Consider the following 22,577-nt stretch of genomic DNA (forward strand, 5'->3'; position numbering starts at 1 on the left):
TATGACCCCCCCCCATTATGACCCCCCCATTATAACCCCCCATAGGGACCTCCATAGAGACCCCCCATTATAACCCCCCCCCCCATAGGAACCCCATTATGACCCCCCCCCCATAGGGACCCCCCCATTATAACCCCCCCATAGGAACCCCCATTATGACCCCCCCCATTATGACCCCCCCATTATAACCCCCCACTGTGACCCCCCCAATTATTTGACCCCCCCCCATTTTTATCCCCCCCCCCCCAAAGGTTCTGATGGCCGTCAGAGCAAAACCCCCGAAAATGAAGGTACCCCCCCCCAAAATTAACCCCCCCCCCCAAAAATGGGACCCCCAAAAAGGACCCCCCCAAAAAAAAATCGCCCCCCCCCCCCATAAAGTAAAACTGAGACCCCCCCCCAAATTTGGGGCTGCCCTTTCAAATGGGGGCCCCCCCAAAATGGATCCCCCCCCCCCAAAAAACATTGGAGACCCCCCCAAAAATTGGGACCCCCCCCCCCCCCAAATTGGGACCCCCCTGCAAATATTGGGACCCCCCCCCAATAATTGGGACCCCCCCAAATTGGGACCCCTAAAAATGACCCCCCCCAAATTGGGACCCCCTCCAAAAATTGGGACCCCCCCCAAATTGGGACCCCTAAAATGACCCCCCCAAAAATTGAGACCCCCCCCACCCCAAATTGGGACCCCCCCCAAAAATTGGGGCTCCCCCTCCAATTGGGACCCCCAAAATGACCCCCCCACAATTGCCCCCCCCCCCCCCAAATTGGGACCCCTAAAATGACCCCCCCCAAAATTGGCCCCCCCCCCACCCCAAATTGGGCCCCAAAATTGAGACCCCCCCAAAAATTGAGAACCCCCCACCCCAAAAATGACCCCCCCCAAAAATTGGGGGCCCCCCCCCAAATTGGGACCCCTAAAATGACCCCCCCCAAATTGGGACCCCCCCAAAAATTGGGACCCCCCCCAAATTGGGACCCCAAAAATGACCCCCCCCAAAATTGAGACCCCCCCCCAAATTGGGACCCCTAAAATGACCCCCCCAAAAATTGGGACCCCCCCCAAATTGGGACCCCCAAAATGACCCCCCCCAAAATTGAGACCCCCCCCCCAAAAACGCCCCCCCCCAAATTGGGACCCCAAAAACAGACCTCCCCCCCCCCCCAAAACATAACCCTTTAGGGTGGGGGGGGGTGGATGGGAACACTGATGGACCCCCCCCTTATTTTTTGTGCCCCCCCCCCCCAAAATAGGAGAGAGGGAGAAGGCGGAAGGGGGGGTCGTGGGGGGGCGCCCCCCCAAAAACGGGGACCCCCCCCCCGGGAACGGCTGTGAGCGCTGCGATAACAGCGGAGGGGAATGCAGGTGGGGGGGGCGCGGATTTGGGGGGGGGGGGGGTCCTCCTTTTGGGGGGGGGGTCCTTTTTGGGGGGGGGGTCATTTTGGAGGGGGGGTCCTCCTTTTGGGGGGGGGGTCCTCTTTTTTGGGGGGGGGTCATTTTGGAGGGGGGGTCCTCCTTTGGGGGGGGGGGTCCTCCTTTTTGGGGGGGGGGGTCCTCTTTTGGGGCGGGGTCCTCTTTTTGGGGGGGGGGTCATTTTGGGGGGGGGTCCTCCTTTGGGGGGGGTCATTTTGAGGGGGGGCCTCCTTTGGGGGGGGGTCCTCCTTTGGGGGGGGTTCTCATTTGGGGGGGGGGGGGGTCCTCCTTTTGGGGGGGGGTCCTTTTTGGGGGGGGGGGTCCTCCTTTTTGGGGGGGGGGTCCTCCTTTTGGGGGGGGGTCCTTTTTGGGGGGGGGTCATTTTGGGGGGGGGTTCTCCTTTTGGGGGGGGGGTCCTCCTTTTGGGGGGGGGTCCTCTTTTGGGGGGGGGTTCTCCTTTTGGGGGGGGTCCTCCTATGGGGGGGGGGGTCCTCATTTTGGGGGGGGGGTTCTCCTTTGGGGGGGGGGTCATTTTGGGGGGGGGTTCTCCTTTGGGGGGGGGTTCTCCTTTTGGGGGGGGGTACTCCTTTTTGGGGGGGGGGTCCTCCTTTGGGGGGGCGGTTCTCCTTTGGGGGGGGGGGTCCTCCTTTTTGGGGGGGGGGGTCCTCCTTTGGGGGGGGGGTCCTTTTTGGGGGGGGTCCTCCTTTTGGGTGGGGTCATTTTGGGGGGGGGCCTCCTTTGGGGGGGGGTTCTCATTTGGGGGGGTCCTCCTTTGGGGGGAGGGGGTCCTCCTTTTGGGGGGGGGGTCCTTTTTGGGGGGGGGTCATTTTGGGGGGGGGTTCTCCTTTTTGGGGGGGGGGGTCCTCCTTTTGGGGGGGGGGTCCTCTTTTGGGGGGGGGTTCTCCTTTTGGGGGGGGTCCTCCTATGGGGGGGGGGTCCTCTTTTTTGGGGGGGGGTCATTTTGGGGGGGGGGGTCCTCCTTTGGGAGGGGGTCCTCCTTTGGGGGGGGGGGGTCCTCATTTTTGGGGGGGGGTTCTCCTTTGGGGGGGGGGGGGGCTGTGGTGGGAGGGCATGGATTGGGGGGGGGCGCTTAATTGGGGGGGCTGTGGGGGGGAGGACAGTAATTGGGGGTGGGGTCCATTGGGGGGGTGCTTAATTGGGGGGGTGCTTAATTGGGGGGGCTGTGGGGGGGGGGGGCATTTAATTGAGGGGGGTCCATTGGGGGGGGCGCTTATTTGGGGGGGTGCTTAATTGGGGGGGCTGTGGGGGGGGGGGCATTTAATTGAGGGGGGGTCCATTGGGGGGGGCGCTTATTTGGGGGGGCACCGATTGGGGGGGCAGTGATGGGGGGGGGAACGGATTGGGGGGACATTTATTTGGGGGGGGGGGCAATGATTGGGGGGGGTGCATTGGGGGGGGCGCTTATTTGGGGGGGGGCACCGATTGGGGGGGCTGTGGGGGGGTTATTTGGGGGGGGCACTTATTGGGGGGGCACTTATTGGGGGTGTTCAATGGGGAGGTGCTTAATTGGGGGGGCATTTAATTGGGGGGGGTCCATTGGGGGGGGCGCTTAATTGGGGGGGCTGTGGGGGGGGGGACAGTAATTGGGGGGGGGTCCATTGGGGAGGTGCTTAATTGGGGGGGGGGCGCTTAATTGGGGGGGCTGTGGGGGGAGTACTTAATTGGGGGGGGGTCCATTGGGGGGGGGCAACGATTGAGGGGCTCCATTGGGAGGGGTATTTTGGGGGGGGTAATTTGGGGGGGGGGGCACTTTTGGGGGCGTCTTTTTTGGGGGGGGGAGTGGGGGGGTCCTGGTGGGGTTTCATTGGGGTGGGATGGGGGGGGGGGTGGTTTATGGGGGGGGGATATGGGGTGGATGGGTTTTGGAGGGGGGGGGGGGGGGGGCTGTCTTAAAGGGAGTGCTGTCCCTTTAAGAGCAGCCCCCCCCCCCCCCCCCCCCCCCCCATAGGGTCGGACCCCCCCGGTGACGCCGTCCCCCCCCCGGAGCCCCCCCATAATGAACAGCGCAACGATGAGGGGGGGGGCGACGGCGACAGGTGACCCCAAAAGCCCCTTTTTCACCCCAAAGCCCCTTCTGGACCCCAAAACCCTTTGACCCCAAATCCCTCTTTTGGACCCCAAAACCCTTTGACCCCAAATCCCTCTTTTGGACCCCAAATCCCCTTTTGGACCCCAAAAACCCTTTGACCCCAAATCCCTCTTTTGGACCCCAAATCCCCTTTTGGACCCCAAAAACCCTTTGACCCTAAATCCCTCTTTTGGACCCCAAAACCTTTTCACCCCAACCCCCCTTTTTGAACCCAAACCCTTTGACCCCAAATCCCTCTTTTGACCCCAAATCCCCTTTTTCCCCCCCAAGCCCCCCTTTCCCCCTCAATCCCACTGACCCCAAATCCCTTTTGACCCCAAATCCCCCTTTTTCCCCCCCAAACCCCCCTTCCCCCCAAATCCCACTGACCCCAAAACCCTTTGACCCCAAAACCCACTGACCCCAAATCCCCCCTTTTCCCCCCCCAAATCCCCCTTTTCCCCCCCAAATCCCACTGACCCCAAAACCCTTTGACCCCAAATCCCTTTTGACCCCAAATCCCCCCTTTTCCCCCCCCAAATCCCCCATTTCCCCCCAAATCCCACTGACCCCAAAACCCTTTGACCCCAAATCCCCCTTTTTGACCCCAAATCCCCCTTTCCCCCCCAAATCCCCCTTTATGACCCCAATCCCACTGACCCCAAAATCCACTGACCCCAAATCCCCCCCTTTCCCCCCCCAAATCCCCCATTTCCCCCCCAATCCCATTGACCCCAAATCCCTTTTGACCCCAAATCCCCTTTTTGGACCCCAAAACCCTTTGACTCCAAATCCCTCTTTTTGACCCCCAAATCCCCCTTTATGACCCCAATCCCATTGACCCCAAATCCCCTTTTTTGACCCCAAAACCCTTTGACCCCAAATACCCCCTTTTTCCCCCCCAATCCCATTGACCCCAAATCTCTTTTGACCCCAAATCCCTCCTTTTCCCCCCCAAATCCCCCATTTCCCCCCCAATCCCACTGACCCCAAAACCCACTGTCCCCAAATCCCCCCCTTCCCCCCCCAAATCCCCCATTTCCCCCCCAATCCCATTGACCCCAAATCCCTTTTGACCCCAAATCCCCCCTTTTCCCCCCCCAAATCCCCCTTTATGACCCCAATCCCACTGACCCCAAATCCCCTTTTTTGACCCCAGAACCCTTTGACCCCAAATCCCCCTTTTTGACCCCAAATCCCCCCTTTTTCCCCCCCAAATCCCCCTTTATGACCCCAATCCCACTGACCCCAAATCCCCTTTTTTGACCCCAAAACCCTTTGACCCCAAATCCCCCCTTTTCCCCCCCCAATCCCATTGACCCCAAAACCCTTTGACCCCAAATCCCTCTTTTTGACCCCCAAATCCCCCTTTATGACCCCAATCCCACTGACCCTAAAACCCACTGACCCCAAATCCCCCCCCTTTCCCCCCCCAAATCCCCCATTTCCCCCCCAATCCCATTGACCCCAAATCCCTTTTGACCCCAAATCCCCCCTTTTTCCCCCCCAAATCCCCCTTTATGACCCCAATCCCACTGACCCCAAATCCCCCCTTTTTTCCCCCCAATCCCATTGACCCCAAATCCCTTTTGACCCCAAATCCCCCTTTTTGACCCCAAATCCCTTTTGTCCCCAAATCCCCCCTTTTTCCCCCCCAAATCCCCCTTTATGACCCCAATCCCACTGACCCCAAATCCCCCTTTTTGACCCCAAATCCCCCCTTTTCCCCCCCAATCCCATTGACCCCAAATCCCTTTTGACCCCAAATCCCTTTTTGACCCCAAAACCCCCTTTGATTTTTCCTTCCAGGAAACGCATCAGGTTGGTGTCCCCCCCCCGTTAATTAATGACTGATTAATTAACGAATGGGTAATATTAACGACACAATTAATTAGTGATCCCAGACCCCCCCCCCCCCCCCCCCATACATTCAGGGCTCATTAAGACCCCCATAGAACCCCCCCGTAATTAATACCCGGCCCTAATTAATATGCCCCCCCCCCCCCCCAATTAATGCATGGCCCTAATTAATACCCCCCCAATTAATACACGGTGTGTAATTAAAGCTTGGTTCCTAATTAACGTATCACCCACTTCTCGTTAATGGGTGGCCCCAAATTACGCCCCTCTCCCAAATTAATTTATGCTAATTACTCAACCCCCCCCATCCCCTCTAATTAATGAGCGGGTGTTAATTAATGCCTCTCCCCCAATTAATCACGCATGGCCTTAATGAACGCAGTTATCACATAGCCCCAAATTAACGCCTTTAATGAGTGGGCCCCGATTCGTGCATGACCCCAATTAATGCCCCCCTTCATTAATTACGCCTAATTAACGCCCCTTTTAATTAATTACCCCCAATTAACGCCCCCTTAATTATCACCCTATTTCTCCCCCCCTCTCTGCACGCCCCCCCCCCCCCCGTTGTGCTCTCAATTAATTAATTAATCAATTAATCAATTAACCAACTGTCCTCGCGTGGCTTTAATTAATCCTCTGCGCCCACCATTAATTACCCCGCTGCGCCATTAACCAATTAATTGACCCCATTGACCCCAATGTGACCCCATTGACCCCATTGATCCCATTGACCCCATTGACCCCATTGACCCCAATGTGACCCCAATGTCCCCCATTGTCCCCATGGATCCCATTGACCCCATTGACCCCAATGTGACCCCATTGATTCCAATGTGGCCCTATTGATCCCATTGACCCCATTGACCCCAATGTGACCCCATTGACCCCATTGACCCCAATGTGACCCCAATGTTCCCCATTGACCCCATTGACCCCATTGATCCCAATGTGGTCCTATTGACCCCATTGACCCCATTGACCCCATTGATCCCAATGTGACCCCAATGTCCCCCATTGTCCCCATTGACCCCATTGATCCCAATGTGGCCCTATTGATCCCATTGACCCCACTGACCCCAATGTCCCCCATTGATCCCATTGACCCCAATGTGACCCCATTGATCCCATTGACCCCATTGACCCCAATATGACCCCAATGTCCCCATTGCCCCCATTGCCCCCATTGCCCCCCCTGCCCCCATTACCCCCATTGCCCCCAATTCCCCTCATTGCACCCATTACCCCCCCATCCTCATTGCCCTACTGCCCCCATTGCCCCCATTGCCCCCAATGTCCCCATCACCCCCATTACCCCCCCATCCCCATTGCCCCCATTACCCCCAATGTCCCCATCACCCCCATCGCCCGCATTGCCACCATCACCCCCATCGCCCCCATTACCCCCATTGCCCCCATTGCCCCCACTGCCCCCATTGCCCCCATCGCCCCCATTGCTCCCATTGCCCCCATTGCTCCCATTGCCCCCATTGCCCCCATCGCCCCCATTGCCCCCCTTCCCCCTATCACCGCCCCTGCCCCCATCACCCCCATTGCCCCCATCACCCCCATCGCCCCCATTGCCCCCATTGCCCCCATCACCCCCATTACCCCCCCATCCCCATTACCCCCATTACTCCCATTGCCCCCCCTGCCCCCATTGCCCCCACTGTCCCCATTCCCCCCCTTCACCCCACTGCCCCCAATGCCCCCCCTGCCCCCAATGCCCCCATCACCCCCATTCCCCCCCTACCCCCCCTGTCCCCATTGCCCCCATTGCCCCCACTGTCCCCATTGCCCCCATTGCCCCCATTGCCCCCCCTGTCCTCATTCCCCCCCTTCACCCCACTGCCCACAATGCCCCCCCTGCCCCCATCACCCCCATTGCCCCCATCACCCCCATCACCCCCATTGCCCCTTCCCCCCATTGCCCCCATTGCCCCCATTGCCCCCATTGCCCCCAATGCCCCCATCACCCCCATTCCCCCCCCCATCCCCATCACCCCCATTGCCCCCAATGTCCCCATTGCCCCCAATACCCTCATTACCCCCATTGCCTCCCCTGTCCCCATTACCTCCAATGTCCCCATTGCCCCCATTGCCCCCATTGCCCCCATTGCCCCCATTGCCCCCAATGTCCCCATCACCCCCATTACCCCCCCATCCCCATTACCCCCATTGCCCCCATTGCCCCCCCTGCCCCCATTGCCCCCACTGTCCCCATTCCCCCCCTTCACCCCACTGCCCCCAATGCCCCCCCTGCCCCCATTGCCCCCAATGTCCCCATCACCCCCATTACCCCCAATGCCCCCATTGCCCCCCTTCCCCCCATTCCCCCCAATGCCCCCAATGCCCGCATTGCCCCCATCACCCCCATTGCCCCCATCACCCCCATTCCCCCCCCTGCCCCCATTGCCCCCCCTGCCCCCATTGCCCCCATTGCCCCCCCAGCCTCCCGGCCCTCCTGCGCCGCTCCGCCAGCCTCCGCCTCCCCGACCGCCTCCACCCCCGCCCCCGCGCTGCCCCCCCTCAGCCCCCCCCGTCCCTCCCCATTAACGCCCCCATTAACCCCCCCGTTAATAACCCCCCCATTCCCGCCCCCCACGTCCCCCCCCCTCCCCACAGCCCCGAACCCTTTGGGCCGGGAGGGGACGAAGCTCCGCCTCCCCCCCCCCCCCCCACCTCCACCACCGCCTCCTCCGTCTCCTCCGCCGCCGCCTTCGCCTCCCTTTACCGGACCGGAAACGGAAGCGCCGTCGGATCCCGGATCGGCACCGGGAATGGAGGCGGAACCGGAACCGGAACCGCCGTCGTGGCGCAGTATGGCGGACCCGGCGGCGCTGAGCGCCATGGCCAAAGGGGAGCTGCGGCGCCAGGAGGTCATCAACGGTCAGCGGCCGAAGGGGACGGGGCGCTGCGCCCACCGCTGGGACCCCATAACCGCCCCGTAACCGCCCCGTAACCACCCCATAACCACCCCATAACAATGCCATAATGACCCCATAACCACCCCGTAACCACCCCACAACCACCCCATAACCATCCCGTAAGGACCCCATAACCGCCCCATAACCGCCCCGTAACCACCCCGTAACCACCCCATAACCGCCCCGTAACCACCCCGTAAGGACCCCATAACCGCCCCGTAACCACCCCACAACCACCCCATAACCTTCCCGTAAGGACCCCATAACCGCCCCGTAACCACCCCGTAAGGACCCCGTAACCACCCCACAACCACCCCATAACCATCCCGTAAGGACCCCATAACTGCCCCGTAACCACCCCGTAATGATCCCATAACCATCCCGTAAGGACCCCATAACCGCCCCGTAACCACCCCACAACCACCCCATAACCACCCCATAAGGACCCCGTAACCACCCCATAACCACCCCATAACAATGCCATAATGACCCCATAACCGCCCCGTAACCACCCCACAACCACCCCATAACCATCCCGTAAGGACCCCGTAACCACCCCATAACCGCCCCGTAACAACCCCACAACCACCCCATAACCATCCCGTAAGGACCCCATAACCACCCCATAACCGCCCCGTAACCACCCCATAAGGACCCCATAACCGCCCCGTAACCACCCCGTAACATCCTCATCACCATCCCGTAAGGACCCCATAACCACCCCGTAACCACCCCGTAATGATCCCATAACCATCCCGTAAGGACCCCATAACCGCCCCGTAACCACCCCGTAATGACCCCGTAACCATCCCGTAAGGACCCCATAACCGCCCCGTAACCACCCCACAACCACCCCATAACCACCCCATAACTGCCCCGTAACCACCCCATAAGGACCCCATAACCACCCATAACCACCCCGTAATGATCCCATAACCATCCCATAAGGACCCCATAACCGCCCCGTAACCACCCCACAACCACCCCATGACCATCCCGTAAGGACCTCGTAACCGCCCCGTAACCACCCCGTAACCACCCCATAACCAGCCCGTAAGGACCCTGTAACCACCCCGTAACCGCCCCGTAACCGCCCCGTAACCACCCCGTAATGATCCCATAACCATCCCCTAAGGACCCCATAACCGCCCCGTAACCACCCCATAACAATGCCATAATGACCCCATATCCGCCCCGTAACCACCCCATAACCATCCTGTAAGGACCCCATAACCACCCCATAACGACCCCGTAACGAGCCCATAATGACCCCATAGTGACCCCATAATGACCCCATTAACCCCACAGAGCTGCTGGTGACGGAGCACACCCACGTGCAGCACACTGACCCCATACTGACTCCATTACCGCCATACTGACCCCATACTGAACCCATACTGACCCTATAATGACCCCATAGAACTGCTGGTGACGGAGCACACCCGCGTGCAGCACACTGACCCCATACTGACCCCATACTGACCCCATTACCCCCATACTGACCCTATAATGACCCTATAATGACCCCATTAACCCCATAGAACTGCTGGTGGCGGAGCACACCCACGTGCAGCACACTGACCCCATACTGACCCCATACTGACCCCAATAACCCTATAATGACCCCATAGAGCTGCTGGTGACGGAGCACACCCACGTGCAGCACACTGACCCCATACTGACCCTATAATCACCCCAATAACCCTATAATGACCCCATAGAGCTGCTGGTGACGGAGCACACCCACGTGCAGCACACTGACCCCATACTGACCCCATACTGACCCCAATAACCCTATAATGGCCCCATAGAGCTGCTGGTGACGGAGCACACCCACGTGCAGCACACTGACCCCATTACCCCCATACTGACCCTATAATCACCCCAATAACCCTATAATGGCCCTGTAGAGCTGCTGGTGACGGAGCACACCCACGTGCAGCACACTGACCCCATACTGACCCCATACTGACCCCAATAACCCTATAATGACCCCATTAACCCCATAGAGCTGCTGGTGACGGAGCACACCCACGTGCAGCACACTGACCCCATACTGACCCTATAATCACCCCAATAACCCTATAATGACCCCATTACTGACCCCATAGAGCTGCTGGTGACGGAGCACACCCACGTGCAGCACACTGACCCCATACTGACCCTATAATGACCCCATTAACCCCATAGAACTGCTGGTGACGGAGCACACCCACGTGCAGCACACTGACCCCATACTGACCCCATACTGACCCCATACTGACCCCATACTGACCCTATAATGGCCCTATAGAGCTGCTGGTGACGGAGCACACCCACGTGCAGCACACTGACCCCACACTGACCCCATACTGACCCCATACTGACCCGAATAACCCTATAATGGCCCTATAGAACTGCTGGTGACGGAGCACACCCACGTGCAGCACACTGACCCCATTACCCCCATACTGACCCTATAATGACCCTATAATGGCCCCATAGAGCTGCTGGTGACGGAGCACACCCACGTGCAGCACACTGACCCCATACTGACCCCATTACCCCCATACTGACCCCATACTGACCCCATACTGACCCCATACTGACCCCAATAACCCTATAATGACCCCATAGAGCTGCTGGTGACGGAGCACACCCACGTGCAGCACACTGACCCCATACTGACCCCATTACCCCCATACTGACCCTATAATGACCCCATAGAGCTGCTGGTGACGGAGCACACCCACGTGCAGCACACTGACCCCATACTGACCCCATTACCCCCATACTGACCCTATAATGACCCCATAGAGCTGCTGGTGACGGAGCACACCCACGTGCAGCACACTGACCCCATACTGACCCCATTACCCCCATAATAACCCCATAATAACCCCATTACTGACCCCACAGAGCTGCTGGTGACGGAGCACACCCACGTGCAGTACACTGACCCCACACTGACCCCATACTGACCCCAATAACCCTATAATGACCCCATAGAGCTGCTGGTGACGGAGCACACCCACGTGCAGCACACTGACCCCATACTGACCCCATACTGACCCTATAATGACCCCATTAACCCCATAGAGCTGCTGGTGACGGAGCACACCCACGTGCAGCACACTGACCCCATACTGACCCCATTACCCCCATAATAACCCCATAATGACCCCATTACCCCCATACTGACCCCATAGAGCTGCTGGTGACGGAGCACACCCACGTGCAGCACACTGACCCCATACTGACCCCATACTGACCCCAATAACCCTGTAATGACCCTATAATGACCCCATAGAGCTGCTGGTGACGGAGCACACCCACGTGCAGCACACTGACCCCATACTGACCCCATACTGACCCCAATAACCCTATAATGACCCCATAGAGCTGCTGGTGACGGAGCACACCCACGTGCAGCACACTGACCCCATACTGACCCTATAATCACCCCAATAACCCTATAATGACCCCATTAACCCCACAGAGCTGCTGGTGACGGAGCACACCCACGTGCAGCACACTGACCCCATACTGACCCCATTACCCCCATACTGACCCTATAATGACCCCATAGAGCTGCTGGTGACGGAGCACACCCACGTGCAGCACACTGACCCCATACTGACCCCATTACCCCCATAATAACCCCATAATAACCCCATTACTGACCCCACAGAGCTGCTGGTGACGGAGCACACCCACGTGCAGTACACTGACCCCACACTGACCCCATACTGACCCCAATAACCCTATAATGACCCCATAGAGCTGCTGGTGACGGAGCACACCCACGTGCAGCACACTGACCCCATACTGACCCCATACTGACCCTATAATGACCCCATTAACCCCATAGAGCTGCTGGTGACGGAGCACACCCACGTGCAGCACACTGACCCCATACTGACCCCATTACCCCCATAATAACCCCATAATGACCCCATTACCCCCATACTGACCCCATAGAGCTGCTGGTGACGGAGCACACCCACGTGCAGCACACTGACCCCATACTGACCCCATACTGACCCCAATAACCCTGTAATGACCCTATAATGACCCCATAGAGCTGCTGGTGACGGAGCACACCCACGTGCAGCACACTGACCCCACACTGACCCCATACTGACCCCAATAACCCTATAATGACCCCATAGAACTGCTGGTGACGGAGCACACCCACGTGCAGCACACTGACCCCATTACCCCCATACTGACCCTATAATGACCCTATAATGACCCCATTAACCCCATAGAGCTGCTGGTGACGGAGCACACCCACGTGCAGCACACTGACCCCATACTGACCCCATTACCCCCATAATAACCCCATAATAACCCTATAATGGCCCTATAGAACTGCTGGTGCCGGAGCACACCCACGTGCAGCACACTGACCCCATACTGACCCCAGTGAACCTATAATGACCCTATAATGACCCCACAGAGCTGCTGGTGACGGAGCACACCCACGTGCAGCACACTGACCCCATACTGACCCCAATGACCCTATAATGACCCCATTAACCCCATAGAGCTGCTGGTGATGGAGCACACCCACGTGCAGCACACTGACCCCATACTGACCCCATACTGACCCCAATAACCCTATAATGACCCCATAGAGCTGCTGGTGACGGAGCACACCCACGTGCAGATGCTGCGGGCGCTGCTGGAGCTGTTCTATCAGCCCATGCTCCGCCTCGGCTTCTTCACCGAGAGCGAATTGGCCAACATCTTCCCCAGCCTCGAGGACCTCCTGGATGTGCACGGTGAGGGGGGGGGCAATGGGGGAGGGGGGGACATTGGGGGTATTGGGGACAATGGGGGCAATGGGGACATTGGGGGCAATGGGGACATTGGGGGCACTGGGGGCATTGGGGTCAATGGAGGCAATGGGGGCAATGGGGGCAATGGAGGCAATGGGGGCAATGGGGACATTGGGGGTAATGGGGGCAATGGGGGCAATGGGGACATTGGGGGCAATGGGGGTGATGGGGGTATTGGGGGCATTGGGGACAATGGGGACAATGGGGACAATGGGGGCAATAGGGGTAATGGTGACATTGGGGGCAATGGGGGTAATGGGGACATTGGGGGCATTGGGGGTAATGGCAATGGGGACATTGGGGGCAATGGGGGCAATGGGGGCATTGGGGGCATTGGGGGCATTGGGGGCAATGGAGGCAATGGGGGCAATGGGGGCAATGGGGGCAATGGGGACATTGGGGGCAATGGGGGCATTGGGGGCAATGGGGGCATTGGGGGCATTGGGGGCAATGGGGGCAATGGGGGCAATGGGGGCAATGGGGGCAAACGGGTGGGTGTGGGGACATGGGGGGGCATTTGGGGCTGCGAGGCCATTTTGGGGTCGTTTTGGGGTCATTTTGGGGTCGTTTTGGGGCCATTTGGGGTCATATTGGGGCCACAGGGCCATTTTGGGGCCATTTGGGGGCCATTTTGGGGGCATTTGGGGCTGCGGGGCCATTTTGGGGTCATTTTGGGGCCATTTGGGGTCATTTTGGGGCCACGGGGCCATTTTGGGGCCATTTGGGGCCATTTTGGGGCCACAGGGCCATTTTGGGGCCATTATGGGGCCATTTAGAGCCATTTTGGGGGCATTTGGGGCTGCGGGGCCATTTTGGGGTCATTTTGAGGTCGTTTTGGGGCCATTTGGGGTCATTTTGGGGCCACGGGGCCATTTTGGGGCCATTATGGGGCCATTTAGAGCCATTTTGGGGGCATTTGGGGCTGCGGGGCCATTTTGGGGCCATTATGGGGTCATTTTGGGGTCGTTTCGGGCCATTTGGGGTCATTTTGGGGCCACGGGGCCATTTTGGGGCCATTATGGGGTCATTTTGGGGTCGTTTTGGGGCCATTTGGGGTCATTTTGGGGCCACGGGGCCATTTTGGGGCCATTATGGGGTCATTTTGGGGTCGTTTTGGGGCCATTTAGAGCCATTTTGGGGGCATTTGGGGTCATTTTGGGGCCACGGGGCCATTTTGGGGGCCATTTTGGGGCCACAGGGCCATTTTGGGGCCATTATGGGGTCATTTAGAGCCATTTTGGGGGCATTTGGGGCTGCGGGGCCATTATGGGGTCATTATGGGGTCATTTTGGGGTCGTTTCGGGGCCGTTTTGGGGTCATTTTTGGGGTCCCCCCCAGCGGTGTTCCTGGAGAGCCTGAAGAAGCGCCGTGAGGAGAGCGGCTTCATCATAGCGCGCATCGGGGACCTCCTGCTGGCGCGGGTGAGCACACGCGTGGCCTTGGCGTGTCCTTAGCGTGACCTTAGCGTGTCCTTAGCGTGACCTTAGCGTGTCATAGTGTGGCCTTAGCGTGTCCTTGCCATATTCACCCCCAATTTGATGGCGCCGAGGGCCGCTGGTTCCAGAAGCTGTACTTGTCATGTCCTTAGCGTGTCATAGCGTGTCCTTAGCGTGTCATAGCGTGTCCTTAGCGTGTCCTTGCCGTGTTCTCCCGCAGTTCGATGGCGCCGTGGGCCGCTGGTTCCAGAAGCTGTACTTGTGGTGTCCTTAGTGTGTCATAGCATGTTCTTAGCGTGTCATAGCATGTCCTTAGCATGTCCTAGCGTGTCCTTAGCGTGTCCTTGCCATGTTCTCCCCCAGTTCGATGGCGCCGAGGGCCGCTGGTTCCAGAAGCTGTCCTTGTTGTGTCCTTACCACATCATAGCACGTCCTTAGCATGTCATAGCATGTCCTTAGCATGTCATAGCATGTCCTTAGCGTGTCATAGCGTGTCCTTAGCGTGTCCTTGCCATGTTCTCCCCCAGTTCGATGGCGCCGAGGGCCGCTGGTTCCAGAAGCTGTCCGCCCGCTTCTGCAGCCGTCAGTCCTTCGCTTTGGAGCAGCTGAAGGCGAAGCAGCGCCGCGACGCGCGATTCTCTCACTTCGTGGCCGTGCGTCCCCATTGACCCCATTGACCCCATTGACCCCAATGACCCCACTGACCCCATTGACCCCATTGACCCCAATGACCCCATTGACCTCATTGTCCCCATTGACCCCAATGACCCCATTGACCCCATTGACCCCAATGACCCCATTGACCCCAATGACCCCATTGACCCCACTGTCCCCATTGACCCCACTGTCCCCATTGACCCCATTGACCCCACTGTCCCCATTGACCCCATTGACCCCATTGACCCCAATGACCCCATTGTCCCCATTGACCCCATTGTCCCCATTGACCCCATTGACCCCATTGACCCCATTGACCCCAATATCCCCATTGACCCCATTGTCCCCATTTACCCCCATGGCCCCAATGTCCCCATTGACCCCATTGTCCCCATTGACCCCAATGACCCCATTGACCCCATTGACCCCATTGTCCCCATTGTCCCCATTGACCCCATTGACCCCAATGACCCCATTGTCCCCATTGATCCCAATGACCCCATTGACCCCATTGACTCCATTGCCCCCAATGTCCCCTCAATGTCCTCCCAATGCCCCCATTGCCCCCATTGCCCCCAATGCCCCCCTTTACCCCATTGCCCCCACTGCCCCCATTACCCCATTGCCCCCATTGCCCCCATTACCCCCATTACCCCCAATGCCCCCATTGCCCCCATTACCCCCATTACCTCCAATGCCCCCATTACCCCCAATGCCCCCATTACCCCATTGCCCCCATTACCCCCATTACCCCCAATGCCCCCATTACCCCCATTACCCCCATTACCCCCATTGACCCCATTACCCCCATTACCCCCATTGCCCCCATTGCCCCATTACCCCCAATGTCCCCATTGCCCCCATTACCCCCAATGCCCCCATTGCCCCCATTACCCCCATTACCCCCATTGCCCCCATTACCCCATTGCCCCCCATTACCCCCATTACCCCCATTACCCCATTACCCCCATTGCCCCCATTACCTCCATTGCCCCCATTACCCCCATTACCCCCATTGCCCCCATTGCCCCATTACCCCCAATGCCCCCATTGCCCCCATTACCCCCATTACCCCCATTGCCCCCATTACCCCATTGCCCCCCATTACCCCCATTACCCCCATTACCCCCATTACCCCATTACCCCCATTGCCCCCATTACCTCCATTGCCCCCATGGCGCCCAGTGCCCCCAATGCCCCCATCACCCCCATTGCCCCCAATGCCCCCATGTCCCCATTACCCCCAATACCCCCAACACCCCCATTACCCCATTGCCCCCATTACCCCCATTGCCCCCCCATCCCCCCCATGCCCCCCCTGTCCCCAGGAGGCCGAGGCTCAGCCGCGGTGCCGCCGCCTGCAGCTGAAGGATATGATCCCCATTGAGATGCAGCGCCTCACCAAATACCCACTGCTGCTGCACAGCATCACCGCCTGCACCGGTACCGCACCCCACTGCCACCCCACAGACCCCACTGTGACCCTATAGCCCCCAATGGGGTCCCCAGATCCCCACTGTGTCCCTATAGCCCCCCATGGGGTCCCCAGATCCCCACTGTGTCCCTATAGCCCCCCATGGGGTGCCCAGATCCCCACTGTGTCCCTATAGCCCCCATGGGGTCCCCAGATCCCCACTGTGTCCCTATAGCGCTCTATGGGGCCTCCATATCCCCACTGTGTCCCCATTATGTCCCTATATCCCCATATGGGGTCCCCAGATCCCCACTGTGTCCCTATAGCCCCATATGGGGTCCCCAAATCCCCACTGTGTCCCTATAGCCCCCTATGGGATCCCCAGATCCCCACTGTGTCCCTATGGCCACCTATGGGCTCCCCATATCCCCACTGTGTCCCTATAGCCCCCTATGGGGTGCCCATATCCTCACTGTGTCCCTATAGCCCCCCATGGGGTGCCCAGATCCCCACTGTGTCCCTATAGCCCCATATGGGGTCCCCATATCCCCACTGTGTCCCTATAGCCCCCCATGGGGTCCCCAGATCCCCACTGTGTCCCCATATTTCCACTGTGTCCCCATTGTGTCCTTATATCCCCCCATGGGGTCCCCACTGTGTCCCTATATCCCCCTAAGGGGTCCCCATATCCCCACTGTGTCCCTATAGCCCCCTATGGGGTCCCCATATCCCAACTGTGTCCCTATGGCTGCCTATGGGGTGCCCAGATACCCGCTGTGTCCCTATAGCCCCCATGGGGTCCCCAGATCCCCACTGTGTCCCTATAGCCCCCCATGGGGTCCCCAGATCCCCACTGTGTCCCCATATTTCCACTGTGTCCCCATTGTGTCCCTATATCCCCATATGGGGTCCCCAGATCCCCACTGTGTCCCTATAGCCCCATATGGGGTCCCCAGATCCCCACGGTGTCCCTATAGCCCCCCATGGGGTCCCCAGATCCCCACTGTGTCCCCATATTTCCACTGTGTCCCCATTGTGTCCTTATATCCCCCCATGGGGTCCCCACTGTGTCCCTATATCCCCCTATGGAGTCCCCATATCCCCACTGTGTCCCTATAGCCCCCTATGGGGTCCCCAGATCCCCACTGTGTCCCTATAGCACTCTATGGGGTCTCCATATCCCCACTGTGTCCCCATTATGTCCCTATAGCCCCATATGGGATCCCCATATCCCCACTGTGTCCCTATAGCCCCCTATGGGGTCCCCAGATCCCCGCTGTGTCCCTATAGCCCCCTATGGGCTCCCCAGATCCCCGCTGTGTCCCTATAGCCCCATATGGGGTCCCCAGATCCCCGCTGTGTCCCCATTATGACCCTATATCCCCATATGGGGTCCCCAGATCCCCATTGTGTCCCCACTGTGTCCTCATTATGTTCCTATATCCCCCCATGGGGTCCCCACTGTGACCCTATATCCCCCTAAGGGGTCCCCAGATCCCCACTGTGTCCCTATAGCCCCCTATGGGGTCCCCATATCCCCACTGTGTCCCTATATCCCCCTAAGGGGTCCCCATATCCCCACTGTGTCCCTATAGCCACCTATGGGGTCCCCAGATCCCCACTGTGTCCCTATAGCCCCCCATGGGGTCCCCAGATCCCCACTGTGTCCCCATATTTCCACTGTGTCCCCATTGTGTCCTTATATCCCCCTATGGGGTCCCCACTGTGACCCTATATCCCCCTAAGGGGTCCCCAGATCCCCACTGTGTCCCTGTAGCCCCCTATGGAGTCCCCATATCCCCACTGTGTCCCTATAGCCCCCCATGGGGTCCCCATATCCCCACTGTGTCCCTATAGCCCCCCATATGGGGTCCCCAGATCCCCACTGCGTCCCTATAGCCCCCCATGGGGTCCCCATATCCCCACTGTGTCCCCATATCCCCACTGTGACCCTATAGCCCCCCATGGGGTCCCCAGATCCCCACTGTGTCCCTATAGCCCCCTATGGGATCGCCAGATCCCCGCTTTGTCCCCATTATGTCCCTATATCCCCATATGGGGTCCCCATATCCCCACTGTGTCCCTATAGCCCCATATGGGGTCCCCAGATCCCCGCTGTGTCCCCATTATGACCCTATATCCCCATATGGGGTCCCCAGATCCCCACTGTGTCCCCACTCTGTCCTCATTATGTCCCTATATCCCCCCTTGGGGTCCCCACTGTGTCCCTATAGCCCCACATGGGGTCCCCAGATCCCCACTGCGTCCCTATAGCCCCCCATGGGGTCCCCAGATCCCCGCTGTGTCCGTATAGCGCCCTATGGGGTCCCCAGATCCCCACTGTGTCCCTATAGCCCCCCATGGGGTCCCCAGATCCCCGCTGTGTCCCTATGGCCACCTATGGGCTCCCCATATCCCCACTGTGTCCGTATAGCCCCCAATGGGGTCCCCAGATCCCCACTGTGTCCGTATAGCGCCCTATGGGGTCCCCAGATCCCCGCTGTGTCCCTATAGCCCCATATGGGGTCCCCAGATCCCCACTGTGTCCCCATTATGTCCCTATATCCCCATATGGGGTCCCCAGATCCCCACTGTGTCCCCATATCCCCACTGTGACCCTATAGCCCCCCATGGGGTCCCCAGATCCCCACTGTGTCCCTATAGCCCCATATGGGGTCCCCAGATTCCCGCTGTGTCCCCATTATGATCCTATATCCCCATATGGGGTCCCCAGATCCCCATTGTGTCCCCACTCTGTCCTCATTATGTCCCTATATCCCCCCTTGGGGTCCCCACTGTGTCCCTATAGCCCCCTATGGGGTCCCCAGATCCCCACTGCGTCCCTATAGCCCCCCATGGGGTCCCCAGATCCCCACTGTGTCCCTATAGCCCCCCATGGGGTCCCCATATCCTCACTGTGTCCCTATAGCCCCCCATGGGGTCCCCATATCCCCACTGTGTCCCTATAGCCCCCCATGGGGTCCCCAGATCCCCACTGTGTCCCCATATTTCCACTGTGTCCCCATTGTGTCCCTATATCCCCATATGGGGTCCCCAGATCCCCACTGTGTCCCTATAGCCCCATATGGGGTCCCCATATCCCCACTGTGTCCCTATAGCCCCCCATGGGGTCCCCAGATCCCCGCTGTGTCCCTATGGCCACCTATGGGCTCCCCATATCCCCACTGTGTCCGTATAGCCCCCCATGGGGTCCCCATATCCCCACTGTGTCCCTATAGCCCCCCATGGGGTCCCCAGATCCCCACTGTGTCCGTATAGCGCCCTATGGGGTCCCCAGATCCCCGCTGTGTCCCTATAGCCCCATATGGGGTCCCCAGATCCCCACTGTGTCCCCATTATGTCCCTATATCCCCATATGGGGTCCCCCGATCCCCACTGTGTCCCTATAGCCCCATATGGGGTCCCCAGATCCCCGCTGTGTCCCCATTATGACCCTATATCCCCATATGGGGTCCCCAGATCCCCATTGTGTCCCCACTGTGTCCTCATTATGTCCCTATATCCCCCCTTGGGGTCCCCACTGTGTCCCTATAGCCCCCTATGGGGTCCCCAGATCCCCACTGTGTCCCTATAGCCCCCCATGGGGTCCCCAGATCCCCACTGTGTCCCTATGGCTGCCTATGGGGTCCCCAGATCCCCACTGTGTCCCTATAGCCCCCCATGGGGTCCCCAGATCCCCACTGTGTCCCCATATTTCCACTGTGTCCCCATTGTGTCCCTATATCCCCATATGGGGTCCCCATATCCCCACTGTGTCCCTATAGCCCCCTATGGGGTCCCCATATCCCCACTGTGTCCCTATAGCCCCCCATGGGGTCCCCATATCCCCACTGTGTCCCTATAGCCCCCCATGGGGTCCCCAGATCCCCACTGTGTCCCCATATCCCCCTATGGGGTCCCCATATCCCCACTGTGTCCCTATAGCCCCCCATGGGGTCCCCATATCCCTACTGTGTCTCTATAGCCCCCCATGGGGTCCCCAAATCCTCACTGTGTCCCTATAACCCCATATGGGGTCCCCAGATCCCTACTGTGTCCCTATATCCCCCCATGGGGTCCCCATATCCCCACTGTGTCTCTATATCCCCATATGGGGTCCCCAGATCCCCGCTGTGTCCCCATTATGTCCATATATCCCCATATGGGGTCCCCATATCCCCACTGTGTCCCTATAGCCCCCCATGGGGTCCCCCGATCCCCACTGTGTCCCTATAGCCCCCCATGGGGTCCCCAGATCCCCACTGTGTCCCCATATCCCCCTATGGGGTCCCCAGATCCCCATTGTGTCCCCATTATGTCCCCATATCCCCATATGGGGTCCCCAGATCCACATTGTGTCCTCACTGTGTCCCTATTGTGTCCCTATATCCCCCCCTGGGGTCCCTATTGTGTCCCTATATCGCCCTATGGGGTCCCCACTGTGTCCCTATATCCCCATATGGGGTCCCCATATCCCCACTGTGTCCCTTTAGCCCCCTATGGTGTCCCATTGTCCCCATCGTGTCTTCCTCGTGTCCCTATATCCCCCTATGAGGTCCTCATGACCCCATTGTATCCCCATTGCCCCCAATGCCCCCAATGCCCCCAGTGCCCCCAATGTCCCCAATGCCCCCATTGCCCCCATTGCCCCCATGTCCCCATTGCCCCCAATACCCCCATTACCCCCCATGTCCCCATTGCCCCCAATACCAATATCCCCATTGCCCCCAATGCCCCCATTGCCCCCATTGCCCCCAATGTCCCCATTGACCCCCATTGCCCCCAATGTCCCCATTACCCCCCATGTCCCCATTGCCCCCAATACCAATATCCCCATTGCCCCCAATGCCCCCATTGCCCCCATTGCCCCCATTGCCCCCATTGCCCCCATTATCCCCATTACCCCCAATGCCCCCAATGTCCCCTCAGTGTCCTTCCATGGTCCCCATTGTCCTCACTGTCCCCATTACCCCCAATGCCCCCATTGCCCCCATTGTCCCCATTACCCCCATTGCCCCCAATGTCCCCATTGCCCCCATTGTCCCCATTACCCCCATTGCCCCCAATGTCCCCATTGCCCCCATTGTCCCCATTACCCCCATTGCCCCCAATGTCCCCATTGCCCCCATTACCCCCATTGCCCCCAATGCCCCCATTACCCCCATTGCCCCCATTGCCCCCATTACCCCCAATGCCCCCAATGTCCCCTCAGTGTCCTTCCATGGTCCCCATTGTCCTCACTGTCCCCATTACCCCCAATGCCCCCATTGCCCCCATTGTCCCCATTACCCCCATTGCCCCCAATGTCCCCATTGCCCCCATTGCCCCCAATGCCCCCATAGCCCCCAATGTCCCCATTGCCCCCATTGCCCCCAATGTCCCCAATGCCCCCATTGCCCCCATTGCCCCCATTACCCCCATTGCCCCCAGTGCCCCCATTACCCCCAATGTCCCCATTACCCCCAATGTCCCCATTGCCCCCAATGCCCCCATTGCCCCCATTATCCCCATTACCCCCAATGCCCCCAATGTCCCCTCAATGTCCTTCCATGGTCCCCATTGCCCCCATTGCCCCCATAGCCCCCAATGCCCCCATTACCCCCAATGCCCCCATTACCCCCATTACCCCCAATACCCCCATTACTTCCATTACCCCCAATGCCCCCCAATGCCCCCAATGCCCCCATTGCCCCCATTGCCCCCATTGCCCCCATTGCCCCCAATGTCCCCATTGCCCCCATTACCCCCATTGCCCCCATAGCCCCCAATGCCCCCATTACCCCCATTACCCCCAATGCCCCCATTACCCCCAATGCCCCCATTGCCCCCAATGCCCCCATTGCCCCCATTGTCCCCACTGTCCCCACTGCCCCCAATGCCCCCAATACCCCCATAGCCCCCATTACCCCCAATGCCCCCATTACCCCCAATGCCCCCATTGCCCCCATTGCCCCCAC

At 59.3% G+C, this 22,577-nt stretch overlaps 1 protein-coding gene across 1 annotated transcript in view; it reads left to right on the forward strand.

The window, feature by feature from the left end:
* LOC112530995 (Rho guanine nucleotide exchange factor 1) overlaps window positions 1-22,577 on the forward strand; it is a gene marked incomplete at its 3' end in the record, with an annotated part of 51,238 nt that overhangs the window by 12,747 nt on the left and 15,914 nt on the right. Inside the window, 10 exon segments of the mRNA XM_040656816.1 lie at window positions 252-290; window positions 1,255-1,366; window positions 2,531-2,534; window positions 3,384-3,471; window positions 5,313-5,324; window positions 7,989-8,252; window positions 12,910-13,056; window positions 14,452-14,534; window positions 15,077-15,202; window positions 16,535-16,649. Coding sequence (XP_040512750.1) covers window positions 252-290; window positions 1,255-1,366; window positions 2,531-2,534; window positions 3,384-3,471; window positions 5,313-5,324; window positions 7,989-8,252; window positions 12,910-13,056; window positions 14,452-14,534; window positions 15,077-15,202; window positions 16,535-16,649 — 990 coding nt within the window.

Source organism: Gallus gallus (genome assembly GCF_016699485.2).
Source record: "Gallus gallus isolate bGalGal1 chromosome 35 unlocalized genomic scaffold, bGalGal1.mat.broiler.GRCg7b 35_unloc2, whole genome shotgun sequence".
Classification (NCBI taxonomy): domain Eukaryota; kingdom Metazoa; phylum Chordata; class Aves; order Galliformes; family Phasianidae; genus Gallus; species Gallus gallus.